This window comes from Toxotes jaculatrix, chromosome 1, assembly GCF_017976425.1.
Source record: "Toxotes jaculatrix isolate fToxJac2 chromosome 1, fToxJac2.pri, whole genome shotgun sequence".
Lineage (NCBI taxonomy): Eukaryota > Metazoa > Chordata > Actinopteri > Toxotidae > Toxotes > Toxotes jaculatrix.
In genome coordinates, this window is record NC_054394.1 from 16,844,353 (window position 1) to 16,862,457 (window position 18,105).

General features: G+C 41.9%; 1 protein-coding gene across 1 annotated transcript; it reads right to left on the minus strand.

Moving 5' to 3' along the window:
- Positions 1–1,098: 1,098 nt before the first annotated feature.
- Positions 1,099–15,366, minus strand: LOC121183185 (stereocilin-like). Its single transcript, XM_041040112.1, has 29 exons — positions 15,267–15,366; positions 14,035–15,168; positions 13,290–13,314; positions 12,604–13,189; positions 11,579–12,466; positions 11,442–11,504; positions 11,223–11,348; positions 10,810–10,976; positions 10,548–10,734; positions 10,012–10,127; positions 9,444–9,576; positions 9,106–9,288; positions 8,755–8,793; positions 8,498–8,674; positions 8,003–8,152; positions 7,024–7,082; positions 6,735–6,858; positions 6,478–6,560; positions 6,239–6,374; positions 5,535–5,737; positions 5,025–5,115; positions 4,749–4,920; positions 4,376–4,545; positions 3,909–4,064; positions 3,667–3,809; positions 3,067–3,215; positions 2,721–2,818; positions 1,514–1,661; positions 1,099–1,321 (listed from the first exon to the last, which is right to left on the minus strand). The coding sequence occupies exons 1-29, from the start codon at positions 15,364–15,366 to the stop codon at positions 1,233–1,235; spliced, it is 5,895 nt and encodes a 1,964-aa protein (XP_040896046.1). The 3' UTR covers positions 1,099–1,232.
- Positions 15,367–18,105: the final 2,739 nt, after the last annotated feature.

An 18,105-nucleotide genomic window follows, 5' to 3' on the forward strand; every position in this document is an offset into this window, starting at 1 on the left:
TACGTCACGGCCGCGGACAAAGTGGAGACGTTAGAGGAACACCTACTCAACGAGCAGCAGCGCTGCTGCACCGCCACCTGCTGGTCAAAGGCTGCGCAGCAGCCCCTCAGTCTGAGACAGGCAGCTGCCAAACAGGCTATTTATACCCAGATGGAAAATTTATTATAGTGAAAAAAGCGCGTGATAGATGGCCGGGATAAAGCCGGCTGCATGCCAAGAAATCTCAGCCTGACTGAGGGAAGCATTGCCGGCACAGACAGTAAATGACCAGTTTTCTTTGGGTCATATTAACCTGTTTCAGGGCCGTTGTTTTTATTTCATAAATGTAAAGAATAGAGAAAAATAAAACAGTAATTATGGCTTGTGCCAAAGTTTGGACAACTTACCAACTTTGGCAGATATCACAGCTTGTAAACACTTTTTGTAGCCAGCTAAGAGTGTTTTCATTCTTGATTTAGGATTTTTTGCCCACTTTTCCCACAGATCACTTAAAGATCTGAGATGTTTTATGCTCTTGCATAGAAAGTTTAAAAGTGTCAGCTTGTATTCAATAAAACGTACAAGAAATATAAACGATACTAACAGTGAGACAGATACTGTACTTTGAAAAGATACACATAAAATCTGAAGCACTTTTGTAATGAAATTTGTAATCTAGGTCCCACTAGAAGGAGGAAGAATCCCATGGAGGTAGATGTTACTGAGCCAACAGAAGTTGTAAATAAAGGGGGAAAAGATTTCAAAGGTCTTTTATAGACCTCAATATCTGTGATTTAAGGGAGAAGATTCAAGATATTTGAATTTTATCTTTCTTTGAGGAAACACAAAATGTTTTCATGAGGTTCATGGTGCGATTATTATTCTTAGACAGACCACATATTATAGATCTCAGTGTCTGCCCAATGGTGTGTAGTTAATGCAATAAAAAATCATTTAAAGTTTGTGTGCTTGATCAGACATTCTCTAAATTTTTTTCCTTTGTCAAATGAATATTAATCATTGCACTGCGTCCTTTGATTGCTCTAACAAAACTATATTATACACAGTACAGCTACATACAGTGATTTACATTCTCCCAGACTAATAACTCGCATAAAAGTGAAATATGTGCAGCAGAGCACAGTCAAAAGACCAACAGAAAGAAAGAACAGACCGGTTCAAAATATTTATTTGAAGTACAAATATGATGATACCAAGAGAGGTCAATGGACAATTAAATTTGTTCAAGCATTTTAAATTAGTTGCCATAACAAGAGGCACAGAGCCAGTGAGTGGAAAGCGAGGAGGTCTGTGGTCAAGGCTGCTGGAGCTAAGTTTCTCCCTGTGGATGCAGAGGAACAGAGTGTTTATCATTACCTTATAACCTCAACATAAAAATCATTGGCTGCTTAGTAATATTAAGTGTATGTGCTCACAAATACTTTCTCATATAGATAAAATAACAGTCACAGATTCACAGTGAAGAAGGTTACTAAACTTAGGTTTTGTCATCACGATTTTTCCGAAGACGCACCTCTCAGTTCCAGCAGGGCGTCTCCTTCATATCGAGCTAGTCCAACTGCATGTCTCTGATCAGTGTCCAGCTCGGTCCACTGCTCCTCAGTGATAGCCCAGGCCTGCTCCGCACTCAGCCACGACAGCTGAAGTGCACTGAACACCACCTGTCAGACGCACAACACAATCCAACACAAACTAACTCCTACAAGAAACTTTGTCACAGCTTTTGGTATAATTTTCTTGACCTCCATATGAAAATTAAACAAATTAAAAGTGACATACCATAACAGGTACATATATAGTAACACAACTATAGCAGATGGGAGGGGTTTACTGTCAATAGTCATGCTCTTTCTATTTATGTTTATGTATGTGTCCACAATTCACTATGTCCAGTATAATTTTGCTGGAGTCCAAAGCAGCTTGCAATCCATGTACTTTTTGAGCCTGTTATCTATACTGTAACAGCCCTTTGTCTGTCTTTTCCAAGTCATTAAGATTCTCCTTTTATACTGCCAGAAATGCAGATGTAATATGGCACTGCGTTTGCTTTTGGTTTACATTCTGAAGTTGTTTTCTGAGTGAGCCAGTTTCATTAAAATCCTTCCCCACTCCAAAATGTGTTTTGCTTACTGTTAATTTGCTTGGATGTTTAAGTTTCACTGTGCAGAATGATGCATGTGCAGAGTTTGACAAGTAATATGTATGCAAATTACACTGAGAATGGGCTTTTCAGTTAAATATGAGGCGTTTTGTGTCCAGTAGTTTTGAAACTTTTGAAATTAAAAACATTTGTGTATTTATAGATCCTGATTTTCTAATGAAGGATAAAAAGCAGATGTGTTTTCAAGAATAATATGTTTAAGTTGCAATTTTTAAGTAGTCTTTTTTTTCCCAAAATGTCTTAAAAGATATTTGGAGGAGGACCAGGACCCTGAAACTGAAGGAGCTAAATGCAATTCATCCATCATTCTTTTTATTATTTACACCTACACTGTTCTTGATGAGACCTGGGAAATAGATGCAGTGTTTGCTCTATTTTACAATTAATGAGACTATTGTTGTTATAGAAGTTAAGTAAAGTATTTCAAAGTCAAATAATTCAGTCAAAATTTCCATTCATGCCACTTATACAGTACATGCACATCAATCTGCACTGAAGTTAAACACTGATCTGTTAATTAGTCTGAATAAATAATCCTAAAATCATGGGTGAAACTCACCGCCATCTTCTTTGGTGACATCAGGGAGATGGCTTCAGGGGTGATTCCCCCGACTTGTTCTTGTACCAGAGCTGACAGCACTATATCCTCCAAGCCAGCTGAACAGAGAGACAGACAGTAGTCAGATAATTAATGTTTCTCATATCAAATCAGGGGAAAAGTTTAAAGAAACAAAAACTTCCCGTTTCACCCTCAAGTCTGTACCCAAAGGGTTATTTTTAATTGTAACTATCCATCCAAGAGCTGTCATTTCCTTCTCCCATCCTCCTCACTATTTGAAAAAGCAATAAAAAAAAGTTGATCACAGGAAAGTTTATACCTCCAGGGATATTGTGTTCTACAGTACCTGCCAATGTCCCAATTTCAGTGAAAACCTCTGGTCCCCAAGCACTGACTGGACCAAAGGCCTCTGGTCTGGACAAACGGCTTGCCAACACTTCCATCTGCTGTTCTGTGCACGGCATGGACATCTCCCGCAGGAACAGGACAGCCACACTGCAGTTTGAGGAAGACGATTCAGGACTTTATACTCCTCCGAGGGTACACATAATGTTTTCCGGAGGTTTGTGTTGCTAAGAAATGTGCACCCTGGATTTGTTCGCAGGCGTATGTGATACCAATTATCGTTTCTCTAAAACTACAAGCAAGTCATTCTCTAATGCTGCAGGAAGGAGTTTAATAACTATAACAAAGGACAAAATTTGTATTTCAACTCCCTTTTACTATGTATGTTCATCTATGTTCATATTCCTTTTAATCTTTGCCATTTACCTGTGTTTGACCTATGTTGTGATTTTTGTGATTGCTCCCTTGGAAATATTGGATGATTTGCCTATGTTTTCAATGTGGCTCGCATATGATTAGGCCTCTTTTAAGCAGTTGTCTAAAACAAAGTTCTGCATTTGTGTAGGCATGTGAACAATCATACAACAAGCATTTGACTGACCTGAGGTTGTATGGATTCAGTCTCTTGATCTCTGAGGGATACAGACCACAGATCAGGTGGCCAAATGTTGCCAGATCAACGACTGTTAACTGCTCCACTTTCAGTTTGAGTTTCCGCATCACACCTAAAATCACTGCTCTCATCTGAAGAGTCGAACAGTAGCATTTACCACAAAGTATTCAAGTTGAGTTTCTGTCATTTTCTCAAACTTTTACATCAGAATGAAAAATTCAGACGTTCACCTTTCTGGGGCTCCAGTCTGTCAGCGTTCCCAGATGTGCCAACACACCTGGGTCGGTGAGGTCTGTGTCCTGCAGCTCTCTCTCTCCCATCTCCGTCACCACTGAGCCCAGAGCCAGCACCTGATCCGCTCTCAGCTCTCTCACGGGGCTGAAGGACTGGATTGAGTGAGGAACCAGAGCATGGTTTAATCATACATTATTATGCTGATATTAAAACACAACTCATGTGACTGCCTGTTTACTGCTCTTCTTACTATTTATCTTCAAACAGCCATTTTACAGCTATAAAAAAAACAGGAATTCTTAGACACCAATTGTCAAATTTTGATTACATTTTTTTGGGATGATGCATTTATCTGTTATTTAAATACACCTGAGAGTGAAAATAAAATTAAACAAATACAAAATTCATGAGCTGAGAAAATCCTAAACTTTGCATGGTCTGATGCAGGCAGAGTTTTACTGACCTGCCTGAGTTTCACCCACAGTGACCGGCGCTGCTCAGCGCTCAGCGAAGCGTCCTGACCAAACACCTCTACACACTTTTTCAGATCCACCTGCGACATGCGGCTAAGCTGAGTGGATGTCCAAGCTGAAGGAAACGTCCCTCTGATGTCTGCGCAGCTTGGTACTGGCACTGCTCAAAGGAATACAGGTGAATTCAGTGTAATACTATCAATGGAAACTTCCACTGACATTTATCTACTGTGTAGGTCACAAGCACTGAAGTGGTGCACTAATGACAGTAGATAGAACAATAGATCCTAGATCCTAGTAGATGAAATGCATTTGACACAGTGTAACAACAGCACTAAAAGTTAAAGGAAATATTCCTTGAACCTTTTGCTCTCCTGCTCCTTGCTTTGACAATCCCGCGGAGGAGACTCTCAGTCTGCTGTCTCTGGCGATGCTGGTCCATACACTGAGCAGAACAGACTCCACCCACCTCACTGTCCTCCCAGCGCCTTTGACCCTCCAGGACCTGCTCCACTGTGTCTTTATTCAACACTGTCTGCACAGGAGCAACACACAATATTGTCAGGATGAATCTCAGAAAACCAGTTGAAGTGCGGTGAAAGTAATTATTTACACTGGATGGTGTCTTTGGGTGCTTACCAGTGGGATGGCGTTAATCTGCTTTGTTGAGAGAGAAAACACCAGCCTGCCCAAATGCTCAACATCCCCAGTTTCCCATTTGGAAGGCTCCCTGGCAGATATGCACACATAGCAGAATATAATGTCTCAGAAACACCCTAGAAACAAGCATTTTTCTTTCATTTGTTTGCTTGTTTTTTATTGTTTTTCTGTAGTATGAGTGTAGCCAATACATTCCATTTTTTTTAAATTACTGGATATTTTGAAGGTATTCTCTTGTTGTTTTTTTTACTTGGTGTAGGTGTCATGTCCATGGCAGATTCCTGTTTCAGTTTAACTGAGTTAAATACTTTGTCAAAATGTTTTTGTAAGATGCGTCATTTAGTTGCCAGTAAAAAGCTGTATTTTATGATTTTAAGATTTTGCTTACACAGTGTCAAGATTTTGATATTAATAACCTCTTCACATATTATTGAACCATGTATCATAAATAGGACCCTGTAGTGTTTTCTCCAGTGGATGTTTCTTTACCCCAGCAGGTCTTTCTGAGTGAGCAGGGCACTAATATCTCTCAGAGCCTTTTTAGGAAGGCAGAAACTTCTCATCTCCTCCAGCCGGAGAAACAGAGCTCCTCTGTCCACCAGAGCCAAACTGTCCCGGTCCAAAAAAGGGAGTAAAGGCCCCAAGACATCCAGAGTGGTGCCATCAATCTCCTCCTCAGCCTGAGAAGAGCCCTGCAGAGCATCACATGGGCCTGGATTACAAGGATTTCATACTGTTATGACTTCACTTGTGTGAAAAGCTGTTGCGAGGATGAGGCAGGTTATGGTCTGAATCTCTCTCTGTGTGTTTCTCTCCTTGCATTTGTTGGTTCAGGATTCTCAAGTGAGCACACACAGACACACATACTGTTTGTTCCTTCTGCCCCATTAATGTGTTAATACTAATCAAATACGTGACTCACCATCACTGACGCAAGCCCTGATTTAATTTAACCAGAAATAGAATCTCTGAGTTCCACTTTGCTCTGGATGCTCATGGTTAGGGATTATTATTTTCATTACCCTGAGGTTAATTTAGGATTTCTATTTAATCTTAATAATTTTTATAAATTACATTCAGCAGCTGGTCTCTGATCACAGTGTTCTACCTAAAACATATTGTGCCAACTCCCGCACATCATGTAAGGACATGCAGTGAATGCAGTATTTGTATAGTTCATTTTGGTGTTTTACCAGCTCGGTTATGGCCTTCTCAGCCAAATTCGTCTGCTTGTAATGTGGGAGTCTGAGGAAATCAGCAAAGTGTGCGTGGATGTGGTCCAAAATGGCTCGGATGGATGCATTAGAGAGGTTCTCTATCATTGACACTCTGGAGAAAAACAGAGCAGAGGTGTAAATGTAGCAACCTGTGGATAAACCGTGAAACACTTTTGAAAAGAGTAAAACACAGCATTTATTAGGGAGATACGTACGGTAATGTTGCAGCAAACCCAGAGCTCAAAACACTGAGGTCAAGCTCAGGTTGTTTCCTCATTTCCTCTACAATACATTTCCGCTGGTAACACAGTCAAAACACATCTGAACTTGTTAGTATGAATCATAACTTTTAATTTGTTATAGCAATATTCATTTTATGAACATGTAGCAAATCTGTCTAATGGTTTATGGCTGCGTATCAGCTATCATGATAGAGGTTTTGAGCTGTGTTGTTGAAGTGTTTGTTCCTCACCAGAGCAGGTCTAATGCCTTCAGGTAGCTCACTAACAAACTGAAGCAGCTCTGCAAAATCTGTATCATTAGTCCAAAGCCTCAAAAAGTCACAGCTCATTCCTCCAGCTATATGACCCAGGGCCCTGCAAGTGAAAGAGAGGTTATTATTCAAATTGTTTACTGAGTGAGAATTTGACCTGAAAATGACTGTGAATGGATCTGTTTGCTTTGAGTTTTTAATGTGGTTTGCAATAAAAAAAAAAACTATTTGTTGATTAAAATCATGGGTATGGATGTTTCAAACTCACCTTACTGACTTGCTGGTAGTGTTTTTAAATTCAAAGGTTTTTTTGAAAAGAAACTGAGCCTATACAGACAGAAAAAAATGTCAGAGTCACCATTTTGTCTGTGGTTTACCTTAAAATCAATAACATTTTAATCAAAGAACCTAAATCAACTTGTAATTACTTTGAGGGTTTTTGGCATCTCAGAAGATGGATCCTGTTGTTCACAAATGTTTTTGATGATCTTATCACCCTTCTTTCTTTGCCAACATTAGGTTAAAAGATTTCTGTCTCACAAAGGTTGAACCCTTTCTATTTTGAACACTCTGTGAGCATTCCTTTTGTGCCGCTCTCAAAACGGGACTATGGCCTTGTTCACAGAACTTAAAGATAGAATTTAACAGGCAGGTTAACATGAGGTTCACCACTTTAGGGATCCCTTGATGACAGCAGGGGCTTTAAACTTTGAGTTTTGTTAAAAAGCAGTTCAGCTGCTGTACCATATTAAATATACCATACTGTGTCAGAACACAGAAATAATGCTGACCACTGAGACGCTCAGTTCTACAGTTATTTAAATAGAATAGTTTAGGCTTAATTTGCAGTGTCACAGTACATTTCAGTGTAGCTCCTAAGTGAAAAGGGTAATCTTTATTGATTTGACTCAGGTCTTGTTAGGCTGAGAACAGGTGGTGAAAGAAGGCTAATACACTCTTGGCTGTGACAAAATCCCTTTAAGGTAGCCATTATTAATTTATGCTACACTCCTCTACACCATTGTACTACATCCAAACTAATTAGCTTGATGGCGGCTGATGTGTATGGAGTATTAATATCCTGAAAGGCTCATGTGAAGCATATCCAATAAGCTGCAGATTAAAGGGAGCGAAGACCGAAGCTGGTAACATTTTCTTCTTTAGACAGAGAACTGGCAACCTACTGTTGTCACATCAATGCAAAGTTAAACAGCACACAGAAGCAGATTAAAGTAAAATGTGTGCACCTGCTGTGGCGACCAGTGTACGTCTCTGTACAGGCTGATATCCCTCGGCATTGTTTCTCCAATCGTGGCCTCTATTAGCTTCCTCAGAGGGACAAATGGTAGAAGACAGTTTGCCTGCTGTGTGATGTTCTGCATGTCTCTGTACAAAGCCTGTTGACATACAACCCAAAAAAAAACACTATAAATTTAAACCTAGAAGCCTTTAAAGGACCTTTCGGAGGCACAAAGCACCCACTGGAAACTGTAGAGTCAGATTAACCAGATCAATGTTCCTGAGGCCACAGTTTCGTTGTTTGTTTGTTTATATCTTAATGTCTTAGTTTTCATTAAGTTTTAGACTGTGAAACAGCTGGAGCTGTTGAATTATATCCGTTGTCTCCACCTCCAGTCTGTCCTTTATTCAACATGTGATAGCAACATAGGAGTCGCAGCAATCTATACAGAGGGATGAAAAGATAGAAGAAATTATGTACTTAAGAAAGAAAGCACCTTTACCTCCTGCACTGCATTGTACAATATGGCTCTGTGACCAGGCTTAAGCTCAGTTAGCAATGATCTCCAGCACTGACAGTGAGCAGTTTCACTAATCTCAGGCCACTGGAGGTCTCTGAGCACAGCAGGGGTGAGACCAGAGTGTAACGGCTTCAGTCTGCACAGTTTTTCCACGGTGAGCTGGCAGGGAGAGAGAAACACGCTGGTGAGTATGCAGTTGGTTGAAAATCACCAGAAGTATTTTGAAAATGTCTACTTACGTTGGTGTCCTTTGAAATCTCAGATAACATTTGAAATGCCTGGAGAAAGTATTAAAAAATTAATGAGTGTGCATACAAAATACACAAGAGTTCACATTTTTAGACAGTTGCAGTATTTCAAGTAAAGGTCACATATTTCATCAGTGTTTTTCTTCTTCTCTCTTCTTTCCCTGGAGATTTGGTGGCTAATTAAGACATCTACATTTACACTTAAAACCTATGGCAGGAAGAAGACAAGTGAAACATATTCATATCTATTACTGCAAAATGGCAGAGAACATTTAAACAGTTTTTCTAAGATAACAATGACAAGAAGCTACAGATGAAAAGAAAAACACATTTCCTGCTGACCTGTGCTGGGGAATATTTGCGTAATCCTGGTTGTGAGAGGACTTCCAGGAGCTGCTGAGAGGGGAGAGACAGCAGGAAGGAAGCTCCTAACTGGGGTAGCAGACCACTGAGAGCAGACAGCTCTGGAGGAGCCATGCTACTGACATTCAGGGTCTGAACTGCTGGTATCAACCAAGAGGACAACTATCCATGAGACACAGTTAAACAGAGTTAGTCAGACATTGTGTGGAACAACGCACAAAACAGAATGGTAGCTGAGGACGACAGTGGTTCAAAGAAGAGTTTTCTGTAGAGCTCTGCACATACAGTAGGTGTCAATGAGAATGTGTGCCTCTCACCCTTCCATTGGCACTGATGAACCCCTTAGACATGCACTGAGCCAGCTGCTGCCAGAGAGCAGTGAACACAGCGGGGTCCTGAACATATGAACCCAGGTCTACTGGATCCAGGTAACATGCAAGGACTCCTAACCTGCAAAAGACATGATCCCTCACTCTCTGTGATCATCAAATCAACTACACACATGCAGTATTTCCTTTGTCAATGCAGCCTGAGAATTTCTAAACATTGAGGTTAAAGCAATTATAATAAAACATAAAACAATGACAAAGACTACATCTATAATGTAAAGGAGAAATAGATGCACAGTTCCATACCTGATAAAGGGACATACATTAATGTCAACACTAACCAATCAATTAAAAAAAAAATGTAAAAAGTTTTCAAAGAGTCATGTTTACAAAACTTGGGTGATCTGCATTTTCAATACTTCAATACCACTCATGGCCAAACACCCAGCGCAGGACTGAAACTCTGTATCTATATGAAATGTGACCACTGTTAATGCCATGGAGCAACATGCTTTTATGCTACGAGATACTTCATGTTTGTAAATGTGGGCCCCACCTCAGTATGTTATCGCTGGTCAGATTCTTCTTCTTGCTGAAGAGGGTCCGGAGCACATGATGCCCCCTTACACCATCCAGATTGCCGGTGCCTAGCAACTCTACCATAGGAGCAAGCTAAAAGAGATAATAGCTTGAATGATGAAACTACAGATTAAATGATGAAACAAGCTGAAAACAAAATTCACCAACTTTATACAGAAGGACTACAAATTAGAAGATATATTAACATAAAATGTCTGTTAAGGTGATGGTTTGATGTTTGATGATGGTGGTGGAGAGCACTTTTCTCCAAAGTGTCCCATAGAAGTTTTATTGAATTGAGATCTGATGACTGTGAAGGCCTTATTATATGATTTAAATATTGTTTTATACTTGTAAAACCACTCTTTTGTGCCCTGTATGGAAGCATTTCTCTACTCATTTATTTAGGTTTTCCCTTTAATTTGTCATCTGTACATATGTAAGAACCTCAGACTAGCAGCAGAGATAGGGCACTTATGTAAAGGGCTTCAAATTTGTGAAATGGTCTCTAACCTGCTGTGATGTTAGTTGCTTAAAATGACTGACTGGGAGGTAAGGCAGAAGAGGGACGATGGAACTGAGGAAGTACGGTGGCCATGTAGGGACATCACCCACCACACTCGACTGTAGGAGTCGTTTCACAAAAGCCTTTTTCTGCAGTGACTTCATCCCTGAGCTGCGGTCGCGAATGGCTGTCAAGCTAAAGAGCAACACAGAAGCGGTGAGCATCGGGACAGGAAGATATGTCAAAATATTTGTTGGGTCAGTAACTCACACACTGTCGTTGACAATCAGGGAGGCAGGGAAGTTCATAATGTCAGAGACAGACATGAAGGGTATGAACTGAGACAGGTCCACAAACAGCTCTGGGGTCACCCGGGGGAACTTATGAATGAAAGCAGCGGTCATTGTTTCCATGGCTTGCAACTCTTTTTGTGAGGCCTGACATAGAGAACAAAACAGCAGGACAGTAACTGGCATGTATTGAATCTGGCTGTCTTTAACTATGCATGGGTCATGATATAGATTCAAATAAAATAGATACAGCACAAGAGCAATAGAATCAAACTGTAATCAGCAGAACTGTACATAGTAATAAGGGATGAGAGCTTTTACCTGCACAATTAGCTTTGTAAAAAGTGTCACAAAGAGTACATTGACTGTTTTGTTAGGAGTTTTAGAACAAACCTGGCTAGTTTCAACTTGTAGCTGGTCCCAACTTTGGTGCATATGGGAGAGAAATCTCTTAACTGCATCTTTTTCAGCAGACATCACTAGAGTGCGAATGCTGTCTCTCGGCATCTGCAGGTACTCCTGGTGAGATACAGTCATTAAATCAAATGTAAAGTTCAGCGAGCTGGGCTGTTGTGAAATAACAAATGTGAATATAGCAGCACATGCCAGTACCTGCAGCAGAACTCTGAGAGCAGATGAGTTGTCGTCCCGCTGGATGAGGTCCCACAAGACGGGCTGAAAGCAGAAAGTTATTCACTCTTTGACATGTGTGTTAGTGTGTTTGCGTGTGTGTCACTAAGCTATCTTACACTGAAGCAGCTCAGCAGGTCCTCTTTCAGAGTGGCGTTCTGCTCCCTGCGCAAGAAGACTCCCACAGTGTGAAGGACGCTCATGGAAGCTTCTGGCTGCAGCGTGGCCCAGGATGTGTTATCAAGGAGACTGGAAAGGAGGATGGCCTGACCCAAACCTTGTCTCGCCTCTCTTTCACCCTCATCCAGACCTGAAGAGAGGCCCACCATGACATCCAGCACTCGCAGAAGATATCCCAGTGCCACTAAAAACCTTTCACGGTCCCCTCCCTCAACCTCACACACACTCAGCTTGTGAAGGAAGTCAACCAGCAGTGGGGCCGGGTCCACACACAGCTGTGATGTGTCAAACTCATACGGCGCTGGGAGCATGTCAAAAAATCTCTGTAGGAAGCATTTCCTGCCCTCGAGTTCTGCCTGCAGATCAGCACAGAAATCAGTAAATTGGGGCATTGATCTTAGCAGCTGATTGTAGAGTGTGGTGTTCAGACAAATGTACTCTCTCAACCCATGCGTCTGCCCACAAAGCTCCAGGAGGGTGGTGTTGGTGAAATGATACACAGCCCACTTCTTGTACTGACAAGTCTCCTCAATGGTGTCACCATGAGAGAAGTTGAGTATTTTGGAGCAGTACGCTGCGGCCCAGCTGCCCTCTGGCAAGGATCGGTGCAGGTCAGGGGATTCGCTGCCGCACAAAGCTGATATCAGGACGGAGTTGTTTGGCAGGAAGCAGTGTCTGAAAACCTGGGCGCTGAGCGATCTGCTGCCCAATTGCGCCAAACAGTTCTCATCGAGTTCTGGACTTCCTATTGCCTCACCCGACAGCTGCACACACAGGTCGTCTATGTTTGTCTGGTTGAAATAATGGTAGTCCCTTGTCACTGCAGCCTGCAAACATTAGAATAACAATAAGCTAACATGAAGTAACAGACACTGTGAGTAAAAAGTACCACAGTCACATACGTTTATGAAAAAGTTCCCAGAAAACAGATAAATGCTCACTCATCAAAAAAGTAATCCATTACCTGGTGTGCTCTCTGCAGCCAGAATGAGGAGTTGGCACACACAGTGTTGTTGAATTCATGGGCGAAGAACTCACTACAGACATGGACCCAAAGGAAGTCCTCCTCAGCAGCAGACAGGTACCAAGCTGCATCAGAGCACGTGGCATGCAGGTCGAGCCCCATCTGAGCCACCACAGGGTCAACGGACCCGTTCTCCCCCTCAAACAGTTTACAGTAGAGGAACACGGTGAAGTTGGAGACACCTGTCAAACCTGGGATGGATTCATTACAAGCTGCCTCCAGGATTTCTGTAGAGCTGGCGTACCGCATCTCTTTCAGCTGGTCATTGCTCTCTCTCGTTCTCCCTGTTTGTGGCTGGTTGAACTGGGAGCGATGAGGTGCACTAGGGAGTTCATGAAGTCGGTTTTGTTTGGAGATTGTTCGCGAAGAAGGGGCTGATTTAGGAGATGAGTGGGCTGGGGTTTGTTGTGATGTTTTTCCATCTCCTTCAGTGGAGGGGCAGGATAGGAATGGGAGTGAGCTCGGGAGACCTTGGGAATTTACGATCAAAGCCTTGGTGTTCCACGTCACATTATGTCTTATCCCCCTACATATGCATGGACAGATGGTAGAAATGTGATTTTTTTTTTTATAATTTAATTTCAAACATGTCAAATGAAATGAGTCATCCTCCTAAAACATCTTACCATAAGATCAGCTGTCTCAGGTCACCTTCAAGAAGACAAATAAAAGCAAATATTAATTGAAAATCAAAGTGAATGAGTGGTGGAAAATCAACTGGAAGCTCCTGCTCTACACAACTAGGCCTGATGTAACAGTGCAGCTCAGCTAACAAAGCCCGAGATATAATGTTACTGACATCAATGAGAGGATAAAGAGATTAGCCAAGCTAACAACAAGTGCTTTCAGTGACGAGGATGATTATAAAGATTTTAAAGCAGTGTCAGTCACAGTCACGTTCCCTCCTGTATCTTTCAGGTGAAACCAGGGCCAAAAGTGTGAGTCTCTTAAAAAGGGACTTTACTTGCTAAACGAAACTAAAGACAGTCTGAACAGCTTATTGTTGCATTTTTGCCTTAAATGTGTTTGAATGAACCTGTTATTTTCTTTATGCACATTTGTTGCATTATAGTATAATCATCCTCTAAATCAAACCATTCAAATGTGGGCCTGCATCCACATAATGTTTGCCATGTAAAATCTTTCTTAATCATATAATAATTCTATCATAAGTCTGTTTGTATGAATGCATGTATCTTAAATGTGACTGACAACACTACAATGTTCTGTGAAAATAGCCAGCAGGTTTATGTCTTGGAAGGCTGCACATTTCATTCAAATTATTTCTGCTCAGCGTTTTGTCTAATGTTGATGAGTTATCGCTTATGATTGTGCAAACAGCCTCTGAGGCCAGCTGCTCTACAAACTCACCAACTGAGCACCAGCCCTGAGCGTTGGGATGTGGCACGTCCACCAGGCTGCTGACATCATCAAGCAGAGCCATGGTAACTCGTGACACTTTCTTCCTCAGGTTACCATAAACAGAACTACCCACCCTGTGCAGGAGGCCCCTCCTCAGCCCATCCAAACTCTGCACAAGAGCTAAATTTTTCTGTGCTAGGTGGCCTCCTCGCTCTCCTCCACCTGAACGTGATAACGCTTGCAGCAGTAAACTGTGCATGGAGTCTGCATCATCCTCTGTGGTCACTGTGTCTTCCAGAGACACATTGCCAAACAACCCATCCTGCCTCATGGCCTCAGGAGGCAAGCTGAAGGGCTTTAAACGTCCAAAAGCACTTGAGCCCTTACTGTGTTCAGCTCCTTCTCCTGCTGGGTGTAAACTGACCACAGGCTTCCAGTTGCGTGTTTCTAAGAAACGCAGCAGCTGCTGAAGCCAACTAACACTGAAGGCACAGTCACTACGACCCTTTAGAGCACAGATGAAGCCCTGCAGGCCTGCACTGGCCTGGCCATAGGTTCCACTGACCAGAGCCTGCAGCGCAGCTTCCAGCACGGCACTCACTGTCCTCCAATTCTGAGATAAGAAAGCCAAGAAAGGCTTGTGGGGCTGACGCTCTGATAGAGTGATGAGACTCTGCAGCAGCCCCAGGAGCCAGTCCCAGTGAGGACTGCCCCTCAGGGACAAAAACCAGTCCTGCACTTTGACGCTGGGCCGTGGTGGCACCCGGCCGTTCCACTGGTTCAGTGCAGCACTACCTTCGGACTGGAGAAAGAAATGCAGCACCTTCTCCCACAGCTGCTCCTCATCTGGCTCTGCCGGCGCCTCCTCCAGCTCAGCACCCATCTCTTGGAGGTACAGAGAGATGTTGTAAAGGAAGCCAGAGAGTCGGTGTCTGTCAATTGGCTTGTTGAGTGAAGGCAGGTTTTTGCTGTGAAGAAGACCAAGTGTTTTTAGGCTCCCCATGATATTCCTCACCCAAGGGTGCACAGGTGGGTCCTTGTCTGTTTCTGGAGGAGCTTTCTGAAGATTCCAACCACCTCCTTTACTCCATTTTGAAATCATTTCCTTAAGAAAGGCATCTCTCTGGTCCTCTTTACCAACTCCTGGAAGAGTCCATTACAGACATCTTGAGTCAAAATCATGTAATAAACACGTTCTAAAAAAACATACAACTGCTGACGTGTCTTGGTGACACACTCACCTGTCTTCTCGGGGGATCCTTGTCCCAGTAAAACAGCACAAACTACAATGCTTGTGAATCTAAGAGCGGCCATCCCTGGCCCTTTCTCTGCCGTCTTCATCTCATGCCAGCGTGCACAGTGACACCGTGGTGTCACATCCTTCTCCTTGGGCTAAAGATTTCACAAAACCCTGTTTAAAAAGCTGTTGTTTTGTTTTTGAGTTGTTTTTTTTTTTCTTTTTCAGTGATGAGATGGACTCAAGGAGTAAAGTATCTCAGCGGAGAGGAGATATTAAACCTTAATGACTGGCTGCTACTTCACCTTACCACTTTCACTGCGTGGTTACAAAAACAGGTATCAGTAATGTAATTAACTTTTAAAACCTATAAGACTGTGAACTACTAAAGGCAGAGCCATATGCGATGCTCAAAGGATTGTCCAAAGAAAAGCAATGAAAAGGATATTTGAATACACAGTTAAATACACAGTTTTGATTCTTAAAAAAATTTAAGACAGATTGACAGAGTAGAAAAGGATACATCTGTTTCTATTGAAACTATTCATTGTAAATTTTAAATATCAGTGATCATTCATAATGAAAAAAACGTTTTCAGAACTCACCAACAGCTACAATCCATTCACGTCTTCAAGTATCCTCTTAAGCATTTGCCAGCATCTCCAACTAAGCGGTGTCAGCAGACTGGGAGCTGACCTCTTTCTGAGTGACACTCTCTGTTTCACTATCACTCGACTTTCTCTACCTTTCATGCTCCTTCTGCACCCCTCCCACCACTGCCCTCTATCTCTCTCTCTGTTCTTTAATTTGTTTGAGAATTTGCTTTTGGCTTTTTTTGTCTCTGAGGTTGAGGTTGTTGCTTAGCTTCATGTTTCATCAGTTTTTTTGTCATCCTGCAGAATGGTTGACTATTTCATCTGACGATGCACAGAAAAAAAGGAAAGTGCAGTGTGCTTACTCTTGGGTATAATTCCCAAAAAACACCAAACACAGGTTTGTTTTAGAGTCGCCACTTATATTTAGATGTACAATATCTTGATATATTGTTTTTGTTTTTCCAGATCATTATTTTTGGACCTTCATGAGGCTACAGGAAGGTCACAGGACTCAGCTAGGTGCTCAAACAAGGTGAAAATCTGGATCATGTTAATCACACCCATGATATCTATCCAGTAGTCTAACTGTCCGATGTCTCCCCCTGACTAATTCTCTATTGAGCTGTCTCTCAGCTGGGACTCATCTTGTGACTCTGGGTTTATTGGGGGTGTAGTCTTACTGACGGGGCCCAGCCAGCAGGACTGTAGAGGCTGTCACTGTTTAGACACATTTATCCCTCGGTCAGGCAGACTTACAATTGAGCCCTGTGCAAGGGCCAAGCAGCAGGCTCCCCAGAGTCAGACCACTGTCTGCAGGCCCTGAAACCCAAGAGGACTGAGTGAAAGGACCACCCCCTCCCTCCACTTGCTTTAGCTGTATGATACTGTGGCCTGCACGGGGACAATAACTTCCTCCTGTATTATTGATACCACGGGGAACAGCGATCACTCAGTGCTGCAGGGCTCGATTCACCACAGGAATATTCAATGAGAAACTGGATCCACCCCATATGTTCCTGTTCTCTCCGCTGGAAACTCAGTCATGGCAGTGGGGAAATCAGCTGGTGAAACTAGCTGTTCAGATTGGAATACTTGGTCTGAGTCCAACTTTTGTCCTGCATCTTCCAGTAGAAGTATAAAAGCATAAATAGGTCAAATGTCCCCTACACTTATTTGGTCTTTGTCTTAATTTACTGGCATGAAGTTGAGAAACCTTTTTTTTTACTTGCTGTTGATGAATTTATTTAAATTTCAGTCAACGTCAAATATTTGTGGGACTTTGTGCCATATTTTGTGTCACATGATCTTCAGCTTGCCTGGCGTCCAGAGCGGGACAGTGAAGGACTGTAAATGTTTAACAAACTGTCCACCACAGGTTTTACACAACTTGGATTATGTCCTTGTAGCTGTAAACCCATAACTTCATTGTACAAATGACCTGAACAGAACAGAATCACTGCATCAGTTAAAGGACAAAACTTATCTTAAAAATATTTTGTCATTTGATCAAAACATGTATGTTAACATGATGCAACTTTAATATTAACAATATAGATGAACCGCTATATTTGACAGTGAAGAGATCATGCATGGCTTTCCCAGCACTAAAAACAGCCAATGCTCCAGCCTAAGTGTAACCAGCCTCGGGTAGGAAAGACAGAAGGAAGTTTTGCAGATGTTGAATCTGCTCCTGTGAGCTTCATTTTAAGAGCAGCATGTAAACCAGCTAGCAAAAAAAAAAAAAAATGGAAAAAAAGACTGCAAAGATTGGTGTTTGTGGCTTATAGTTAATTGAGCAGCAATGACACTTTGTCTTCATTTCTTATTTCTCTTTTCTTTCTTTATTCAAGAACATTAACAAGGCACATATGTGTTCAGAAGAGAATATTTTTGATATCGGATAACTATTTTTACAGGTACGGACAGGGGGTTGAAAAATTTATTGTATGAGACTGAAAACTCACAAAAAACATAATGCTTTCACACCCAGCAGAGTTTGAATCTGTGTGACAGACACACAGGTTATGATGCTTAACCTGACCTGGGGTCAGCTAAGACTGTTCCTTCACATTCTTTGTTAGAAAGTCAAAAGGTGAGCTAGAGGTAGGGATGTCCTGGTCATGTTTTCTTGGCCCTAAACCTGTTTGATGACTTTTTGTTCTAACTCCCTGACTATTGTTTTTAAGATTGTTATGAGATAGAGAAAACAGTATTTCATGTTAATTTCTTTGTGCTATTGAACATCAG